This window comes from Protomyctophum bolini, assembly GCF_963924005.1.
Source record: "Protomyctophum bolini genome assembly, chromosome: 2".
NCBI lineage: Eukaryota > Metazoa > Chordata > Actinopteri > Myctophiformes > Myctophidae > Protomyctophum > Protomyctophum bolini.
The window spans coordinates 38,948,592-38,969,517 of NC_137863.1; the positions used below are offsets into that span (position 1 = coordinate 38,948,592).

General features: G+C 44.1%; 1 protein-coding gene and 1 pseudogene across 7 annotated transcripts in view; both read right to left on the reverse strand.

The window, feature by feature from the left end:
* The window catches only part of r3hdm2 (R3H domain containing 2), a gene marked incomplete at its 3' end in the record, with an annotated part of 45,594 nt that overhangs the window by 17,102 nt on the left and 7,566 nt on the right, over window positions 1-20,926 (reverse strand). The window contains exons 6-16 of one of the 6 annotated variants that reach the window (XM_080781189.1): window positions 20,312-20,390; window positions 19,529-19,588; window positions 18,070-18,210; window positions 16,466-16,574; window positions 13,642-13,737; window positions 13,155-13,186; window positions 12,463-12,516; window positions 7,551-7,789; window positions 6,836-7,002; window positions 4,733-4,831; window positions 465-740 (exon numbers count right to left, since the gene is read on the reverse strand). In XM_080781189.1, coding sequence (XP_080637315.1) covers window positions 465-740; window positions 4,733-4,831; window positions 6,836-7,002; window positions 7,551-7,789; window positions 12,463-12,516; window positions 13,155-13,186; window positions 13,642-13,737; window positions 16,466-16,574; window positions 18,070-18,210; window positions 19,529-19,588; window positions 20,312-20,390 — 1,352 coding nt within the window. Of the gene's footprint in view, window positions 1-464; window positions 741-4,732; window positions 4,832-6,835; window positions 7,003-7,550; window positions 7,790-12,462; window positions 12,517-13,154; window positions 13,205-13,641; window positions 13,738-16,465; window positions 16,575-18,069; window positions 18,211-19,528; window positions 19,589-20,311; window positions 20,391-20,926 lie in introns of all 6 variants that reach the window. The other 5 variants (XM_080781188.1, XM_080781191.1, XM_080781190.1 and 2 more) reach the window with 5 other exon arrangements.
* On the reverse strand, window positions 2,387-3,554 carry LOC308325852 (protein disulfide-isomerase A3-like; annotated as a pseudogene). The gene has a single exon. The product of its transcript is annotated as a protein disulfide-isomerase A3-like (transcript).

Genomic DNA, 20,926 nt, shown 5'->3' on the forward strand with positions numbered 1-20,926 from the left:
ATATTTCAAACCAGAAAAGAAAAGGAGCAGGAAGAAGATAAATCTTATTTTAACCTGCCCCTATCATAAAATAAAATAAACATCTAATTGATGCTGCTACAAAACCATACATTTTACATCACCATGATTACATCAAATAAAAAAGAAAGAAAAACAAAAGAACATAGAGCTCAACAAGAGAACAAAAAAAACGCTGAGGGAACAAAAGAACACTTATATCTAACCTTCTGATTCATATTTTATATATTTTTTCCTTTTTAAACACTTTCTTAAACTGAAACACTGTTGTACAACTCTTCAACTCCTGGTTTTGTGAATTCCATAACTTTATACCTGTAACAGAAGTGCACATTTGTTTTAGTGTAGTCCGAGTAAAATGGTCCTCATCCTCTGAGCTAAACACAAATGACTTGTGTAAGTGTGTTGGTAATGCTCTTCTAAGGCTGTGAAGGAAGCCATCATACCTGTTGTGGCGGGGGCTGCATGTAACCCTGTGGAGGTGGTTGTTGGGACGGAGGCGGCGGAGGGGGTGGTGGATGGGGGTGGCCAGTGTTTGGCTGGTAGCCAGACGGAGGGGCCATAGGCGGACCCGTGGTGGCCATGATGTAACTGGTCTGTGGAGGGGGGTGCTGGGACAGCACGGTGGGAGGGGGCTGGTACATGGGGGGAGGCTCAGGGTTCTCGCTGGAGCCCTGCCGACTCAGCGTCATCTGGTTGAACTGGGGCGCCAGCTCGTCTCCCTGGAAGAGACCAGAATAATGTTAGTGCTGGCGGGTCAGGATTATAGACTTAGAATACTATGAAATATGACAGGTGCCGAACATATACACTTTTTACTAATTGACTAATTTGGAAGTCATGCCATCATTGTTTGAGCGGTGCTAGCCGCTCCAACGCGTGGCTTTGTGTGTGCCTTCAGGGATGTCATGTGGCAGCAAAGTCTATGGACTTTTAACTTTTTAGGCCAAGTCAATGGCAAAATAAATGTGCTACGGGTGCCACAGAGGCTGCCAAATGACCGTGACGACATGTGGCAGCCAAGCCTATGGACCTTTTACGGAACGTTTTATTCCGTATAAACTCTTTAGGCCACGAGGGGCACACACACAAAGCGACATAATCATGATAAATGGTGCCGCTCACTTCACAGTTCACACAAGTGTGATTTTACACATCAAAGGCAGAGTCTCACAGCTGTACAGAGTTGCTAATTAATGGCTCTGACTGCACTCCCAACGCACGCAGTTGGAAAAGGAAAGAATCACTTCTGTCCGTGACGATAACCAATCCTACAGTTTGAATGTACACACGCACATATACTATCATATACTCATTACTCATAGAGCAAATATTGGCCTAATGATATAAAAAGTTTGTGTGTGTGTGCCTGCGTGCCTGTGTGCGTGCGTGTGTGTGAGCGTGAGAGACTGTGTGAGACGGTGTGTGTGTGTTGCAGTGCTCCTCAGTCTGAGCTTTCTTTCGTTATTGTCAAAATGTGTTATTGTCACTCTTATCCTCAACGTACAGTTGAATAAAGGACAATATGTTACTCTATTCATTAGCCTACATGTCTTAAATTGACTAAGGCAATAAAAAGGAATAAAACGTTTAATAAACTTTTTTTTCCAGTTATCTTATACCATTTTGGAACCGAAATAGGGAACCGCTAGGAACCGGAATCGGTACCGGATAAAAAAAATAAACCCAACGATACCCATCCCTGCGGTGGATGGCGGAAAACAGACATTTAGTTGGTTGTTGGAACATTGAGCGATCTGGACAATATAACCTTTCAAATATAAAATACAAAAGTATGAATAAAAAAATAAATAAAAATGATGACCGTATATATAAACTTTATTTATATAGCACCTTCCAAGACATGAATGCAGAGCAAGGTACTTTACAGAGCAGTAAAGAAAAAAGAAAAGCAAAAACATAAAGCAACTATAAATGCTATAAAGTCTCTGTGTACGACGTACGTACGTCTGTAATCCATGTAACTCGTCAAATTCGACACACGCGTTCCACTCCACAACAGGGGGTGCAGCGCCCGGTGTTAAGTCGGTCGTACCCACGGTTGTCCAGAACCGCCCCAAAAAGGCCTCCTCCCAGGCTCGGGACAGGGCATAAAAGGGATACAGACATAATATCCACTATATATCCAATATAATAACCACTTGGTTAAGGCGTGTAATAGCCTCTGATGCATGATACCTAGTCACAGGTTCGATTCATGTCTTGATCCTAAAACAAAAATAAATTCTTAAAAAAAAAAGTTTAACCCATTTGAGCGTTGGTTACTCAGAAATAGATCTACAAGCTTGTACTGTACATCTGCTATTTCTGAACATAAAAAAAAAGAAATACCTTGAAAATGTTCAGATTATTTCTTTACACAAATCTCCGGGTTATTGTAATAGTTTACGATGGAGTCAAAATTCGCAGACACCACACCTTGACTGGTCCATTGTTTTCCCCTAGGATCAGCAAAAGGCTTAGACGCGGTTCAGATTACCCTCAAAGTAGTCGTGAAGGAATTCCTCCAGGGCCTTCCCATCACGAGTGAACTCCTCCGTCATGACGTGTTTGAGTCCACTGTCGCCAAGGATGCCGATCACAGGCAGCTCTCCTGGGCTCCCGTCCAGGCCCAGTTGTGACACGTCTTGGCTGAACAGGTTCTTGTTTGCAACAGCAAATCTCAACTCCATCCCCTCGTCCAGGAATCGTTTGGCAACCTTCATCACCCTGTTCCTCCAGTAGTGGGAGACCTTAGGGTTCTTGTTGTAATCCAAATCATAGTAGGCCACGAGCAGGTCCTTTTCCCCTTTAAGGTGTTCCTCGTTGCTCTCCGTCATGAGAGGGCACATGCCGAAGTAGTTGTTCTTGACAAACTTCTTGATCTTGTTGCTGGTGAACTTCTTTGGGCTGAACACCACTGAGCTGTCCTCGAACTTGCTGCGGAGTTGTGCCGGGCGAAACAGGGTGACTCCCTCTGCGTGTTGCTGGAGAAGAGACTCTAGGTTGGTGTGGGCAAAACGGTAAGTCCGACCCAAAGCACTGGCTGCATTCAGGAATTCGGCCTGGGAGGTGCTTCCACTGTCGGCAAAGAACCCAATAACACTGGGATCGGGTCCTGCAATGTACTTCTCAAAATCCGCTTCAGTCTTGAGTTCCACCGAAGACGGCAGAGCCAGCTTTGTAAGGTGGCTGACGATGCCATCTGCCTTCCTGGGGCCATCGTAACGACCCGCGTCCTCTCCGTCCCTGAAGATCTTCACAGTCGGGTAGCCGCCAATTCCATACTTGTTGCAGACCTTGTCGTTGGCTGTGCAGTCAACTTTGGCCAATGAGACGATGCCTTTCAGCCTGGTGGCAGCGGCCTCATACTCGGGTGCCAGTCGTTTACAGTGGCCACACCAGGGAGCAAAGAACTTCACCAGGACGAGCTCATCTGCTCCGATCTTTTTGTCAAAATCATCATCCGTGAACTCGAGCACGTCACTGGCCAGTGCGGACCCGACAAGTAGAGCAAAAAACAGCCACTTCAACATTTGGACTCAGTTCCTCTGTGCTATGAATTAATCAATAAACTAGATAAGATCCACAAGTAAACTACCGTAGTTCTAATTGAAAACCGTCTGTAAAAGCCCTTTAAATAACGACATTAAGGCCAACATTGACACGTCATAAAGTCCAGAACATATATGACATGACCGACGTCACTGCAAGTCGGCATATTATATGCCCATATATGGCCTGGACATGTGAAGTTCTCCGTCATGTCTGCCTGACCATTGTCCGACCTACATGATGGTCTAGACAGCCCCATTTCCCAAACAAAGCACTTAAACAAATGTTTAAGTAGTAGTGAAAATAGCAGATCTACAAGCTCACAGCATGGCACAAAGCGACATGTTGTGAGCTTGTAGATCTGCTATTTTCACTAGTTTTTAATCCCGGGGAGACTTTTTGGCTCACAGGCTAAAATGTTTAGGGAACCACTGGTCTAGAGCAATATCATGACTGTCAACAGGAGCAAAGTGTTGTGTAAGTAAAGGTACTGAGAGATATGAGCTTCAAAACAACTTAAGTCCTCACATACGGCCTAGAATATTTTTGAGAATAGTCATCTATGGCATGTCCAAAACAGGCATTAATGTGGGAGTGAAGTGTGAAATTAACTCCAATGTCCCTGACACACTCCGTGTCAGACGCTCAATGTAATCATTGTTTACAACAGCTGTACTCACATTGGAGGTGTCAAAGTAGGCACGGCAAAACTTGTTTGCATGCATTTGATTGTTTTCAGTATCACCGTTCTATCTCGAGACCGTTTTGAAATGAAACAGAGACTGTGAGCAAGCAGACTTGCATGACGCGTTGGTTATGCTCACGTCGATGCAGTTTGTCAGGCATGGTCTTTAATGTGAGTAAATCACAGTTTCCAGCAAGTAGTAGTTGCACTGCCCAAACAACAGAATATGACGGTACAGCAGTGCAAAGGCCCTGACACACTGCAAGAGGCAGACACGTGCATTAACAAACACACACACACATTGTTTACAATGGCTGCGGCCACACTGGACGTGCCCAGCTTCCATTTTGGAGTGTTGATGCCTGGCACAGACACTCGAAAATTATTTTTCAGTGTGTCACGGCCTTAATACTTTCTGCTTGGATATATGCAAGTGTTTTAAGAGACAGCAGTCTCCCAGAGAGGTAACAGTACCATTGTGTACTGCTGGGGAGGAGCGATGGGCAGGAGAACTTGGGGACAGGAGGGGCTTGAATAGGAGACAGGCTGAGAGGGCTGCAGTGATGCCACAGGCTGCGTGCGCCACCGGAGGGGGAGAGAGAGAGAGAGGTGGGGGGGAAGCAAAGAAACAGAGAAAAGGGTGAGGAGCCAGCCGGTGAGAAGGTATAGGTTTGATAGGCAGGTGGAGAGAAAGATGTGGGTTAGAACAGAGGAGAAGTTGTTAATGAACAAAATGGAAAAGTGGGGAAAAGGCAGTTTAACCCATTCTGACCTCAGATCAGATTCTAAAAATGTCTTCTACATCCTGACAGTTTTCTGAAAAAGCTATGTTTCTATGTCAGTCCTTCGATTTTTCAAAAATAGCAGACCTACAAGCTCGTAGCGCGCCACTCGGTGGCGTGCTATGAGCTTGTAGATCTGCTATTTTTCAATAGCTAAAGCATAACGTAATGCTAACACCAAAAGGGGTTCCCGCGCAAAATGGGTTAATACTGATATACTTAAAACTACGATTGTACTATGTGTAAAACCCAAAGAGGAGATTGCAACTATTTTTATTTTGTTTTTGCTATATGGCACGAGGACATGGAAGACATGTTATCTGCAGCAGTGGCTCTCAAGATCCATAATGCAGTCAGTTGGAATAATACGGAGGATTTCCAAGTGTACATTTGTGTCTCAAAGATGAACAGCCAATCAAAATAGGTTGAGAATAACTGAAATGCATTCATCAAGCCGGTCACGAGGAGGAGAGCTGATCTAGAATAACCCACTAACTCCTCCTGACCATCCCATTCATTATGATTGTCATTTCCGTTTAAAATATCTTTCCTTTTAAATGTTTTAATTTCCATTTATGCTAAGCAGCAGTCGGGGAGAAACCACCTAACTACACTATTGGTGTTTATGTTTCATAGGAATCATAAATCAATGCTATTGAACACCCTTTGCGTCTGTGTGTTGGTTAAAAAAATATTGAGCAAATGATAAGTATTAAAAAGACCTCTACCCCTCTCATGTAAGTATATGACAATATATAAAGTCACAACACCAACTTTGATGAGGCAGTATTGCTTCGTTTAATTTTTATTTTATTTTATTTCCTGAAAAATGTATATTTTTAATTTCCTGAAGTGGTTTCTTCCCGACAGCAGCACTGATATGCTATGATGATTTCAATTTATATTAGGACAAATGTTCTCGACTGTAAAGATGAAATGGAAGTGGGGAGGACGCTTCACATCCGCTCTCTCCCTTAAATCGTCAAAACAGCGTCCGTGTTCCAGACTGTATGACCGGAAGCGTTTGGATATTGTGAGAGGCGTGGCTCTGGCGGCCACAGGAGAACATGTGGTTAAGGGAGCAGGCAGCGCTGCCTCACCTGATAGACATAGCGTACCTGAGCCATCATGTGGTTAAGGGAGCAGGCAGCGCTGCCTCACCTGATAGACATAGCGTACCTGAGCCATCATGTGGTTAAGGGAGCAGGCAGCGCTGCCTCACCTGATAAGACATAGCGTACCTGAGCCATCATGTGGTTAAGGGAGCAGGCAGCGCTGCCTCACCTGATAGACATAGCGTACCTGAGCCATCATGTGGTTAAGGGAGCAGGCAGCGCTGCCTCACCTGATAGACATAGCGTACCTGAGCCATCATGTGGTTAAGGGAGCAGGCAGCGCTGCCTCACCTGATAGACATAGCGTACCTGAGCCATCATGTGGTTAAGGGAGCAGGCAGCGCTGCCTCACCTGATAAGACATAGCGTACCTGAGCCATCATGTGGTTAAGGGAGCAGGCAGCGCTGCCTCACCTGATAAGACATAGCGTACCTGAGCCATCATGTGGTTAAGGGAGCAGGCAGCGCTGCCTCACCTGATAAGACATAGCGTACCTGAGCCATCATGTGGTTAAGGGAGCAGGCAGCGCTGCCTCACCTGATAAGACATAGCGTACCTGAGCCATCATGTGGTTAAGGGAGCAGGCAGCGCTGCCTCACCTGATAAGACATAGCGTACCTGAGCCATCATGTGGTTAAGGGAGCAGGCAGCGCTGCCTCACCTGATAGACATAGCGTACCTGAGCCATCATGTGGTTGCCCATGGGGTGCTGCTGCGGCGTGGGCAGCAGGGCGCTCTGTGGTTGAGGCTGTTGCGGAGGTTGCTGAGAGGGGCAGGGGAGCAGGCTACGGCTGGACTGAGGGGGCGCTGCTGAGGGACAAACGTCTGGACTCACCAGGGGCAGGCCTGCATGGTGGAGATACAGAGAAGAGTTGGCTGTGGGTGTACAAAAAACACCAAATACGGTAGAAATAGCAACACTCCCTATATCCAAAACCCCACCCGTCTCTTAGACGAGCCCTCCATCTGTAACCTAAGTAAGCACAAGGTGCCTTTTGGACCGCTTTCTGGGGCAAATTCCATGGATGCAACATTGCATTGAACCTGTTGAAGCCCTTTTCCATCTTTCCTTTCAGTTAAAATTGAATGAGTTAAGAATAAGATATTCACACAAAACTATGCTAAACTAACGTTCAAATGATCTGAAGAGCCCAGGCTTCAGATTCAAATCCGATACATCTGTGCCTGCCTCTTCAGTAAACACATCTCACTCCATGAATCTTCTCGTCTTTGAACCAGGAGTCACTGGAGTGGAACATAGCTTTTTCAGAAAACTGTCATTTTCAAACAGACATTTTTAGAATCTGATCTCAGGTCAGAATGGGTTTTAAACAGACAACTCTGGAAGCCCCACGACGCACCCCGCACTCTGGGTGCCCCCATGCTCCCTTTACCTGAGCGGGAGCCCCTGCAGCTGCCCTGTGAGCCCTTGCTGCTGCCCAGACTGTCTCCCCGGGTGAGGATGGAGATGCCAGAGAAGCTGCTGGCCTTGGTGACGGGCGGCCGCAGCGTGCGACAGTTGGAGCTGTCGGAGTCCGTGCTGCTCCACGGCCGCGGCTCCAGGCACTTCATGTCGCTGTCCGTGCTGCTCTGGCGACTGCTGGACGCACGGCTGGAACTCTCACGGTTCCCCCTGGGAGAGAGAGAGGCAAGAGGGGGGAGAGAGAGAGAGAGAGAGAGAGAGGGAACAAATGATAGGAAGAGGCAGAGTGTACAGGAGAAGAGAGGAGAGAGGGGTAGGAAAAGAGGAAGAGATGTGAAGTAAACAGGCAGGAAGAGATTAAATTAAGGGAAGGTGTAGGTAAGGATAACGGATAGAAAATGATGGGGGGGGGGAGTTGGGTGTCAACATGAAGGGAAGGGAAAGAATGAGAGCAGTGAAGGGGCGGACAAGAGGAGTGGCGAGGAGATGAGAAAGAAAGGAGAATTGGGAGAAGAGAAGATTCAGAAGAAGGTGGGGGGTGGAGGGGGGGAGAAGAGCACAGTACGGTCATCGAGAGGTAGTGACAGACACTTTGCCAGCCAGGCTGGTGAGATCAGGCATTCAATAGACAGATGCACGGTGGCTGGTGTAGAAACCGTGATAAAAAGGTCAGGCAATGAAAACGACCACAAGCTCCCACCCGCCAACCATACAAATACGCCCCACGTGACAACCCATCCAAAGAACAAAAATACATGCAAGAGAAGGAGATGCTCCAGACAACCACATATACCACAAGGGGTGGAAGACAACACTGGGGTGATGTGACGATGAAAACCATCACAGACATTCCAAGACACAATCACATGATATGGCGTTGTCACAAACTGTGAATACATGATACAAGGTCCATACAACAACATGACATGCACACTGCTAAACTACACGTACAGTACTGTATACTGTAATGGAGACACAAAAGACAATCTGACATATACACAGACTTGAACATGTAAGACCAGCTACACACAAACACCTACCGGTAATCGCACACACGGTATCTATGGCTTAACCACGTTGCTAACACAGGTTCACCACTATGGATTGGCTATGTTGCTTGCATACACACTCAGTGCCTCCGTGTGGCCGGTCACACTGGATAAAGGCAGCTATATGCCAAGAAAACCAACGATCAGACTTGTAAGCATGGACACCGCTTTCACAAAGCCTTTAACCACATGAACCCTGGCATGAGCCTGGCATAACCGTTTGGCAAAAATAGCATATCTGCAAGCTCACAACAGGTCACAATGCAACACGGTGGGAACTTGTAGATTGGGTATTTTTGTCAAATAAATCTGGCGTAGAGGGGAAACTGCGGTCAACAAATTATATAGGTATAGGGTTTAAGTGTCACCAGTCACAACCTTAATATTATAGCTCCAATTAAAGAGACACAAAAAAATGTAACGCTATAATGCTAGTGGGAAACCAAACCAAACATTTTTATTAATACAAAATGATAGTAACTGAAACAAAATGACACATTTTTATAATAATTAAGCAAGCCTGTTATCCAGAAAATGGCCAAGTCTGCTTTATTCAGATCTTTCGGGCATCCTCAGAGAACCAAAGTAAAAGAGGCGATCGCAATGAGCAAGCATTAGCCCGAGAATGGAAAACAAACTTTGAATTTATTTTCCAGAATTGTCTGGGGAATCTCTGCACAAAAAGAAAAACGTCTAAGGATTTCTGGGGAATCTCCAACACCCAGAACACAGAGATGGTACGTAAGACCGTGACGGTAAAGCATTGGTTGTTTGAAGGTGGCAGCGGTTGATACATATTTCAGCGAGGCTGTAATTAATGGAGCGCCTATTTTAAGCCTTTTCTCTGCAACAGCCTATTTTAAGGAAGGGTGGGTGCTATACTGCTCCCTCGCTTCGCTCTGCAGACAAAGATGAGAGCGTGAGGAGGAGGAGGAGGAGGTATTCTGCCGTTGGTCAGGTCACATGATATTCCATCTCTCCCTGCTTTCTCTCCCTCACAACACCACGTCTCCACCACACACACACACACACACACACACACACACACACACACACACCGGGGAAAGCCACTCCGTATCAGCTATCGCTATTCTGCACTTCGTCACTCCCAGTCTTTATTAGAAGGATCAATCACAGACGGTTTCCCCGCGGTCCCATTACGTTCCCCATGTATTTTGTGTAGGTTCATTTAAGGAATATATCCTTACGCCTTACACAGTGTTGCCGTTTCTGAAAACGCGGTTAACCAACCACTTATTTCTAAGCTTGAGTATTGATTTGTTTAAAATGGGAGAACTTGAGGGAAGCCAGTGGATGTATCCTTAGTTACACACAAGTGAGGTTTCTGTAAACGAGGTTAACATTTTTGTATTAGTATTATTATTTGGGCATTAATTTTTAAGGACGTAATAGAAATATACACACACGTACATATGAGATTGCATTGTGCATTGGTGACAGCACTGACAAGCTTGTAAAGAGAAAGAAGAGATCTGCACACCGCGGACAAAAAATAATGTTTGGGACGAACTGGCCTTCGTCAGGTATATACTCTCACTCTCAGTATACTGTGCGTAATCTCTTAATTTTTTTCGGATCCAGCACCTGTCAAAATGTTTGGATGCGCGTGCACTTCTTGACACACAGTAAGAAATAGTCCCAAACACTGACCAGTAAATTGTAAATATTACAGTACACCAATTAACCCATTTAGGTTTTATAGGTCAGGATTTAGAAAGCATTTTTAGAATCGGCCTCAGGCCTAAAAGTGTTAATAGTCTAGTTTAGGCTTACAAATAATACTGGTGTATTTCCTTAAAAATCCAATTGCCTTTTGTTGTTAGACAAATTGTTATGAGGTTGAAGGTATTGTACTGTAGGTATAATAGCATTTAACTAAACAAAAACTGCTCGTGACGGAACGTTCCGTCAGATAAGCTTTATTATTGATATCAAACCGGATCGCTGATTTCTTTTTTTTCTTTTTTGCTTTAGCCTTTCCTTCTTCAGCGATCCTAAGGCCAGTTTCGCGCGTGCACACTGTCGTTCACTTCTCGTATACAGGCGGACTAAAAAGCTGAATAACTCTAAATCTACGGAGCTCTCCATGGTTTTGACAAAACGCACGACGTTCTGAGGTCTTCTCCGATTGTCCGGTGATCCCGATTGGAACATTGGCGCTTTCTATAGTAAGGATGGCCTCATTTTAGCTCGCTAGCAGTGACGCTAATTATTTAGTGTCTAAGTAGATCCGGGTAGGCAGTCAAGCAGTTGGCTCTTGCGTCCACCAGGTGGCCACTGGGAAACAAATCTGACCAAATCAACCACAAAACATCAACAAAGATATACTGTGGAGGTAGTGCAGTTACTGCAGAGACTCATAGAGAGATGTAGTGATGGTTGAAGTGTGGCAGGGTAAATATCAATCAGTCAATCAGTCCCCCCAATCAGTGAAACCACAAAGCAGCCATGCATGGGCCCGTGGGAAGGCCCCACGGTGCGGTGCTGGAGGAGCCATCAATCAGCCCACCACGGCAAGCAAAGGGACACCACAAGTCAAGTCACCAACCAAACCACCAAACCACTTTCAGAGATGGGCATTGCAAAACACACAGGTCAAATAGGGCTGCAACAAGTTAATCGAACTAATCGATTATAAAAGAATAATCGATTAATGATTTTAGTGAATAAAATATAGCAGATCTGCAACCTCACAACGTGTCAGGACACGGGGCATTTTGGGGCTCAGATTGTACTTTGTGCAATCTGTTTTTGTTTTACAAATACATACATTATTCAAAAATATATACATTTGCAAATCAATTTATAGACTGTAAATACAGGCTAACAGAGGCCTAGACTTATTATAACATGATTTTGTTTTTAGTGCCTTTCTGGCACTGGAGAAAGGTTCTGTTCTCAGGAAGAGGTCTTCAGCTCTAGTAATGGTGAGTGAAATTAACCAATAAAACATACACTTAGGTCTGCTGTACTTTAGTACATAATTATGCACTCGCAAAATTCATCAGCCTTATTTGTTAAGATGCTGAGGAACTGCCCATGGTTGTGGAACTGGCCTGCGCAGGTTGCTGGCTTTTTGTTTGTTATTCCTCGCGCCATGGAGGTAGCAACCAGTCACATTAATGAAATGAATGTGGGCCTGGGCCAGCGTAGCAGACCGGGCACCTAGGCTGGTAATCTATAGCCTAGGCTAGCCTGACAGCGTGCCGCGGGTTCGAGTCCCAATCCCGACGACCTTTGCTGGTGTCTTCCCCCTTTTCCTGTCTTCTCCCCATTTCCTGTCAAGCTACTGTATATCAATGAAGGCAAAAAGCCCCATAAATATCTTTAAAAATAAATAATAATAATAATAATGAAATGTGATCACTGTGTTAGTGTGTTTTCTGTATGGATGACAACAATCTTTACGGTTATGCGTTTAAGTTTGATAATAAGTTCTTTGCACCTTCTCTGCTAGTGATCGATACAGTGCATTACTGTCTTTATGGGCCAAGTAACATTTGTTATATAGCCTATAAAAGGGTGTTCAATCATAAAGTGCCGGTGAATACTATATGCCCCCCTGCTGATCATTGTCCATCACTGGAACTCATCATGATGAAACGTGTTGTGAGCTTGTAGACTGTGTATTTTGGCAACTTGGTGCATAACACTGTATAACAACGCAAGTGGTTAAACATAATGGGGTATTTATTTTGTGGACTCCGATATATACATTTTGATCAATCAAAAGCGTAATCGATAGAGTAACGGCAGAGAAAGTAACCGATCGTTGCAGCCCTAATAGTCAAAGTCAGCAGCACACTCCAGTACCTAAAGATCTGCCTCCTCTTTTGAGAGCTAGAGGAGTAGCCTTCAGTGGAAAGTCTGTTGAAGTTAACATTGGGAGAAAAATGCTGGTGGTTACAGGATTGGATTTGAGAAGGGAGTGGGTGGGGTACAGTAGGTGGGTGGGAGTCAGGGAAGGAGGGGAAAAGTTGAGGTACTGTATAGTGTAGAACTTTTACCCCTAGAAACAAAAATGCACACAAAGCAGAAACTGTTGAAAGGCCCACGCTCCCCAGTTCTCTCCCTCTCAGCATATTGACTCTGAATCACTCATCCTCAATGGGGGGAGGGGGGAGACTTAAACTGACCACTTTACATATCTTTTAGTACTGGATAACGGGTCTGCCATTACCAACACATCTTTGTTATGACATTATGCTCCCCACACTGAAGGTTACTTCAGCAAAATGGAAAAAATTACAAATGTCAAATTAATACAGTGTTTGCATGTTACCTTGAAGAACTAAAGACAAAACCACTCATTTTGCTCCTCTCTAAAAAGGACGTCATAGGGAACTAACGAGCTGGACAATTGTCATTAACTTCTGTACAGTGGATCTAAATTCCGTCCAGACCTCTACAGAACCCGTACGTAGCTGTAGTCTCTGTGTCAGCAGACTGACAAGCACATTTTAAGCTCGGAGGGAAGGGGTGACTCCCCTGCATCGTGGTCTTACCTGTTGTCGTTGATGTATCCGTTTTGAGAGGACTGCAAAGAAAAAGACACCTGCACATTACGAATAGCTTTATCCAACCAAGCAGGACCACTTGAGCCCAATCCTAAAAAAAACGTGTAGATCAACACAATTAAAACTTCTCAAAAATGATACATCTTCACTGGAGTCGACGTCACAGGGATTTAGAATGGGACTCTACGACGTATCCGTGACACACCGTCTCTCGTCTTTAGGACAAGTACTCGACGTGTTCTCTCCCCTCGTGTTTTTTAATGCTTTCTAAAGCTGAGAATAACTGATCTACAAGCTCGCGACGTGTTGCATGGCGCCACACTGAAGCTTGTAGATGAGGATAAATCAGGATTTATTCTATCCCAAAAGTAATGGTATGCTCCTAGTGACCTAGTCCCAATTAAGTGTGAGTTCTTATGGGATCTGTCCCTGGAAATACTCGAGTCAAGTGGAGTGGACCTGCCCCTATACTTACTTCTCGGGCAAAGATGCGGTCTCGTACCCGCTGGTACTCCTCCTCTCTCTCCTCGATGGACTTGCTTCGTCTGCCATCCTGCAGCGGAACGCGGATCTGCAAATTGGAACAACAACCGCCTTTCAGGATTTGTTTTCTGGCGCTATTGATCCTAAAAAACAACAGCCAATTAGGACGGCGGGTTGCGATAAAGGCCGACCAGGGAGGGCTCTATACCGTGTGGCCTTTGTTGCTGTATATGCGACCATAATGTGGTCTGTGAAACCTGTAAGAATGTGATTTGTGCACGCTGGTGTGACACAGTATTCAACTCTTTCCGTGTGTGACTGAGAGACAACCAAAAGCCAGCAATATCTGGCTTTGGTTTGACGCAGTTCTTTTTAATTGGATACCTTCAGCAAGTTTTTCCTCAGAGCTGGATTTTAATTGGCTTTCACAATTCGTCCATTTTTTACTTTCTTTATAATAAGATGATTTCCTGTTTTCTTTTTCATAGAAGTCTTTAATTGTTATGATGAATTGAAAATGGTGGACCCTGATGTAAACAAGTCTTGTGCATTTCAGGGTTTCGTCCACAAAGTAGCAGTTTCTGTACCGACTTTGTAAACTTTCGTTTGAAATGTACCCATTCTACATACTGTGAAATAGAAAATTCCAATTAATCAATCAATGACACACATGTGCCTGGTCGAATGTTAAATAAAATATGTGGGAGGATAACCGTCTACTTCTACTTCATTGACGCAGACATGGACACTCTGCAAATTATTCCCACGTACAATGCGCTGATTTTGTTTTATTCTTGCACTTGAATTAACCAAATCATGTGTACAGTATATATGTGCTGCTAGGCTCACAGACCTTATGTCTAACCTCAGGTACATGGATAGATATACTATGGCCCATTTTACATCAGGGTTGAACCGGTTTTGTTCTTTTTATTGAACCAGTTGAGAGTGTTTCCACTGAAAAATGACTTGGTTCAGAACACTAACAGTTGGTTCGGAACTGGAAACAAAAAATGGCTGCCGGTTCTGTGAAAAGCACCAAGGTTCCAAGAATCTAGAATGGAACCAGTTCTTTTTTTATGTACATATGTATCGACTTCCCCTTCTGTTTTATGAACATGGAAATTACATACAATTTATAGAAGCCTACTATAGTTAACTGACTATTCAGTGGTCAAGTAGATACATATATCACCCGAGCATTCATCGTTTCCCAAGGTTGGATACCATCGGCAACAACAAATGCCTGGGTAATCATTAATGATTGTTTATTACACAACCCTTATTTTCATCTCAGAGGTGATTTGAGCAATCCATCAATATTGCATCTTTGCTGTATTTATACATGATTTTCATGTGGTTAGACAGTAGACACAATGAGAAAGCTCACCGTTTACTCTTATAGGTAAGTGTAAACAGGAAAACATTTAGCAAATAGCTTTTGTTCACCATTGCAACCGTGGCGGCTATGTTTGACATGTTGAGATCCTTAGTGACAGTTCAGGATGTGGTGGCACTTCATCTTGCAGTAATTTGGTCAGTTACAGCCCTAGGTCTGATATCAATTATTCAACTTTTATGGCCTTTAAGCCTTTACCTCAACCAGGGCAAATAAAGTCTGTGTATAGGATAAAACAAGAACTTTTTTTAGAAAATAATTCTTGATAAGCTGCAACCAACTCTCGATTAGGTTTTGAAGATTTTGGGTAGACAACCTACCCATCACTCAACCGAGTGGCGTAGACTAGCTGCAAGGTCGCAGCTAAATAAAGGTACAAACTGCAGAGGCAATGTCCTCAATGGTAGCCATGCACAGCCATGGGTCAAACGCTCAGCAATTAGCCAATACTCAGCTTACACCATTAAGGCCTTGCCACATGAACCCCAGTGTCTCTATTTTGGAAAGAAAAATGCAGATCTACAAACTGGCAACACGTTGAGTTGAGCTTGTAGTTCGGCAACTTTTTGAGAAATTTGGTGTAAAGGGAAAAGAGGAGGAGCCCTGAGGGACTCCTGAGGGAACAAAGTGGTTAACTTCAAAGGTTTTAGAGCCAATGTCACAGGGAAAGGTTTTTTGTGACATAGCAGATGTCAGTTGTTTTCAATTTAAGTTGGTGCACCTAGAAGTTTTGTGAGTGCAACTAATCAGAGTCAATTTCACATAACAAGATTACAGATGAAAAAGCTCCCAACATTTGCAATTTCAAGTAAATCAGCAATAGGCAGATACAGTACATGTATTCAGCATGCAGTCACTGTCTGGGGGAAACCCAAACCTTGTATGTCCAAAACCGTTCCATTTTTATTATGATTTTAAATAGTAAAAATAGCCAATCTACAAGCTCGCAGATCTGCTATTTTCACTACTTTTGAGCAACACTCTTGTGGCGGTTAAAGTGTGGCCTAGTTAAAAAGCAATATCAAAGCAGCAGATATTGAATCACCATCCCTTGTGCATGATATCTTGGCGCATGGTTAAAAATAGCTAATGCTAATGTATTGAAGTTGGGATGGCCAGTACTCATAAGAAAAAAAAAAGCCCTCTAGACTCGAGTCTGAACACACTTAGAAGGAGCAATTTTGAGGGGAAAAAACACATTTTCCTCAAAAATTGCAGAATTAGCAAGAACACAGCACACAACACATCTGTTAAGGCCAGCCGTATTTTGTATTTAGATGAATTAAACCACATCAATACAGCATGGAATCGTATCAAACAACAAAATATTTTGGCTCTGAGCGGCTAAATCTCACCAAATGGTGGTCTGTGCCTCAAATGCAGAATACATAATTGGCCTTGAAAACCATTGTGTTACCTGATTATCGTCCTTGTCCATGCTGGCGTCGTCCCTCTTGAGGATGAACTTCTTCTGGAAGTCCACGTTGCGCTCATCCTTGATGTGCTCAGAAAACCGTTGTTCTGGGCTATGGTAGAAAAACGTCAAACATTGCCATGACCGTCTAAATAGAACACACTTTAATAATACATTATTCTGATTTTGTTATTTTATGTTTTATTATTGTCTCCAGTCTGAGACTATGACGACACCCTTTTCACATTGTCCTGTTAGCACTATCCCGATTGGCTAAGATTGGCCTCTAGATTATAGCAGGAGTGGTCCGATTTGAACAAAATGTCTTAAATCATGGACATGGCATCCGATTGCTGAGAAACTAAAGGAAGAAATCTTCCTTGGCCATCCTACATTTTTCAAATCAGCCTCATGTTGGCGCTATAACAGGCCAATTCACAATTTTACATTTACATTTTTAACTGGACTGATCACGTGAAACTTTGCACACACTCTCGAGAGGCAAAGAAAAATCCTCTGCCCACACTTTTCACATCTGCCTTTTATAGCGCCACCAGGATCACGCCATCAGGATGTCACCAAATGGGCCCGTATTTCATCCTGATTGGGTAAGTAGATTTTACTTTGGATTCTCTCACTGTAGATTGGTAAATCTATTTTAAAGGGCAAATGCAGATGGAAGACTGATGGAAAAAAAAGCTGGTCACAAACAACAAATCACCGATATTATTCACGAGGCTGCAGCTGGTCACAACAAATCACCAATATTATTCACGAGGCTGCAGCTGGTCACAACTAATCACCCATAGTATTCACAAGGCTGCAGCTGGTCACAACTAATCACCCATAGTATTCACGAGGCTGCAGCTGGTCACAACTAATCACCCATAGTATTCACGAGGCTGCAGCTGGTCACAACTAATCACCCATAGTATTCACGAGGCTGCAGCTGGTCACAACTAATCACCCATAGTATTCACGAGGCTGCAGCTGGTCACAACTAATCACCCATAGTATTCACGAGGCTGCAGCTGGTCACAACTAATCACCCATAGTATTCACGAGGCTGCAGCTGGTCACAACTAATCACCCATAGTATTCACGAGGCTGCAGCTGGTCACAACTAATCACCCATAGTATTCACGAGGCTGCAGCTGGTCACAACTAATCACCCATAGTATTCACGAGGCTGCAGCTGGTCACAACTAATCACCCATAGTATTCACGAGGCTGCAGCTGGTCACAACTAATCACCCATAGTATTCACGAGGCTGCAGCTGGTCACAACTAATCACCCATAGTGTTCACGAGGCTGCAGCTGGTCACAACTAATCACCCATAGTGTTCACGAGGCTGCAGCTGGTCACAGCTAATCACCCATAGTGTTCACGAGGCTGCAGCTGGTCACAACTAATCACCCATAGTATTCACGAGGCTGCAGCTGGTCACAACTAATCACCCATAGTATTCACGAGGCTGCAGCTGGTCACAACTAATCACCCATAGTATTCACGAGGCTGCAGCTGGTCACAACTAATCACCCATAGTATTCACGAGGCTGCAGCTGGTCACAGCTAATCACCCATAGTATTCACGAGGCTGCTTACATGCGCGTGTTGCCCGTCTTGTTGATGATGACGGCCTTGCCCGTCTGGTCCACGTTGTGGTCCATGCCGAAGTAGGCCGCCACGCGGTGCAGCAGCATGCGGTGATACGACGTCATCTGAGGGAACTTCTTATACTGGTTACTGCAGGGGAGAAATCAAACCCATTCAGACCTGAAACGCCATCCGTGTCGGTCACTTTAGCTTTTAACCCGTTTAGAGTTAAAAACATTCACTTTGAAGTTTGAAAGAATATTCAATATTATTCATAATATATATTCATATTTATAAAAAAATAGCAGACCTACAAGCTCGGTGGCGCGCTATGAGCTTGTAGATCTGCTATTTTTCAATAGCTAAATTATAACATAATGTTTAAAACACCAAAAGGGGTTCCCGCCCAAAATGGGTTAACCACCTTTAACCGTTATTTTAAACTTTAGCTGTTGAAAAATAGCAGATCTACAAGCTCATAGCAGCGGCATCGAGTGCCGCACTATGAGCTTGTAGATCTGCTAAAATATATATATATATATCGTGAAAACGTGTGCAAATCTTTGAATATATATTCTTTCGCAGCAAACGTTTTTAACTCATATTTTTTGCTTCTGGGGGTTCCAAAATATTTTCAGATGGAGGTCGGCGGCCAATTACATATAATTATTGGGGTCCTTGACATGAAATAGTTTGAGAACCACCGATATAGAAACATAGGTTTTTCAGAAAACTGTCATTATTTAGAAGACATTTGTAGAATTTGGTGAGGTCGGTCTCAACTCCATGTGCTTAATTGACCCACAGTGAGTCCCATAGTGGTCTACACAAGGACCCCTTCCTTTTTTCAGGCGTTGTGAGCTTGTAGATGTGCTATTTTTACCAAATGTTTGCCCCCGGAATAGGGACGTGTGGACGGCATGTCCCACTGTGTACGGGAGAAAGAATTGACCAACTCCATTCAGATCCTCTGTGTCTCAGTAGGCTACATTCGGTTGAAGCTCAATCAACACAAAAGCATTTTCACTTACACTTCGTGAATAGCAAAAAATAACCAATCTACAAGCTCACACAATGTCGAATCTTGACGCATTGCGAGCATGTAGATCTTTGCAATTATAGATTTTTTTTTGGTAATTACCGTACTGTAAAAGGAAGGGTTACCAAATTGTTTTATTTTATTTATATAAGCTGTTGCCTATAATGCCAGGCACAGTTGGGACGGCAGGTTGAAAGTGGTTAACCAACACTTCAACCTAGCAATGTTGAAGTCTCAGCAACAGGGGGACTCAGAGTCCCGCACAATAACAGGCTCACGGTTAAAATGCCAGAGGGAACACAGCCCAGCATAAACTTTCTCCATAATATAAAAAAACTACAACCTGTAGTGGCCTATAAATGAAAGTGGGATGGACTTCAGAGGGCTAAATTTAAGTACGAGTGAGTGGTTGGGAAGAATGTGGCTCACTTGTCGTCATTAATGAACTCCAGGATATCTTGTTCTAGTTTGAGCAGCATCATTCGATCCCTGTCGAAGCAAAGGGAGAGAGGGAGGGGCGGAATGAGTGAGAGATCATTGAGTAGAGTGCAGACAGAATACCAAGCAAAGATCAAAGGCAAGCACTGAATACTTTTCCAATGCCGTCTAAAGTAAGGATGGGCAGTCCTTCCCAATCCCACACCCCCAGAGGCTTAGAGCAGGGGCCATGTTCAATGCCAAACACTGAGAAACACTCTAAATAGAAATCCAATAGTGAGAGGATGGGATTCCCCTCTCTATATGCTAGTGCTACAGTAGCTCATCTTGACCCGCAGGATTCATTCCTAAACCATGATGGATTACCTCCCATGATGAGATCAACCCTTGATGTAGAAGCGTCATTCAAAATCCCGATAGGGTTGCGCAAAGTACCCGCCCCCGCCTGCCTCTGATTGACGTTCGCAACATTCGACACAGCACGCTCGGTTGTCACTGGTGTCTCTCGTGGCTCAGGTTCGCTAGAGAAGGCGCCCCTCTGTCGTGGTACTCTAGAACTATACTTTATCGGAACAAATAAAACTAGTCCGCGGTTGTTGGGACAAATTGTGGCGGCTGCGGTATTCGAATGATATTAGACAATTAGGCTAGCGAGTTGGCTGGCAGAATTGTTTTCCTAGCTGTAGAAGGGCCCTCGCGGGCCCCCTACCAATCAGAGGCAGGCAGGGGCATGTCTTTACGCTGTGAATGACGCAATGTATAATAGTCACTTACCTGGGATTGTTTTTCAGTGTGTTGACCAGAAACTCATGAACGTCGATGCCCGTGGAGTCTGTGTACTCCTGACTGGAGTCTGACAGAGATGTAGAAGGGGAGAAGGATTAGCACATGTGAGACTGGTAGAATCAAGAAAGTGTTGAGTATGTAACGACTAGTTTCTTTATTGATATGATACTTGTACAGCTCACAGCCTCACACTGAGATTTGTCTTGCGACTCAAGCTGATAATAATAAGAGTTGAACCAAGGACTAATTGCAACGGATGTCGACATTTACAGTTACAGTTAAGAATTAAATGGTTCCTATTTTGTGATTTGGTAACACAAAAAGTAAATGATATGATATAATCAGGGCCGTATTTACTACTGGGCTAGGGTGGCACTATTGAGTGAGAATCGCAATCCAATTCAAGTGAGAATTGTGTTTAGTTATTGTATATTTATCTTTATTAGGGTGATTTTGAGGGTCCCCCCAAATTATTTTTCGTGTCCGGGTAGCTCAGTTCGTAGAGCTCTCGCCGTTGGACCACAAGTTCATGGGTTCGATCCCGAATGAGTATCACGGCTTGGTGCAGCAAGTCGTGCGGGAAGTACTGGGAGCTGATGGTAC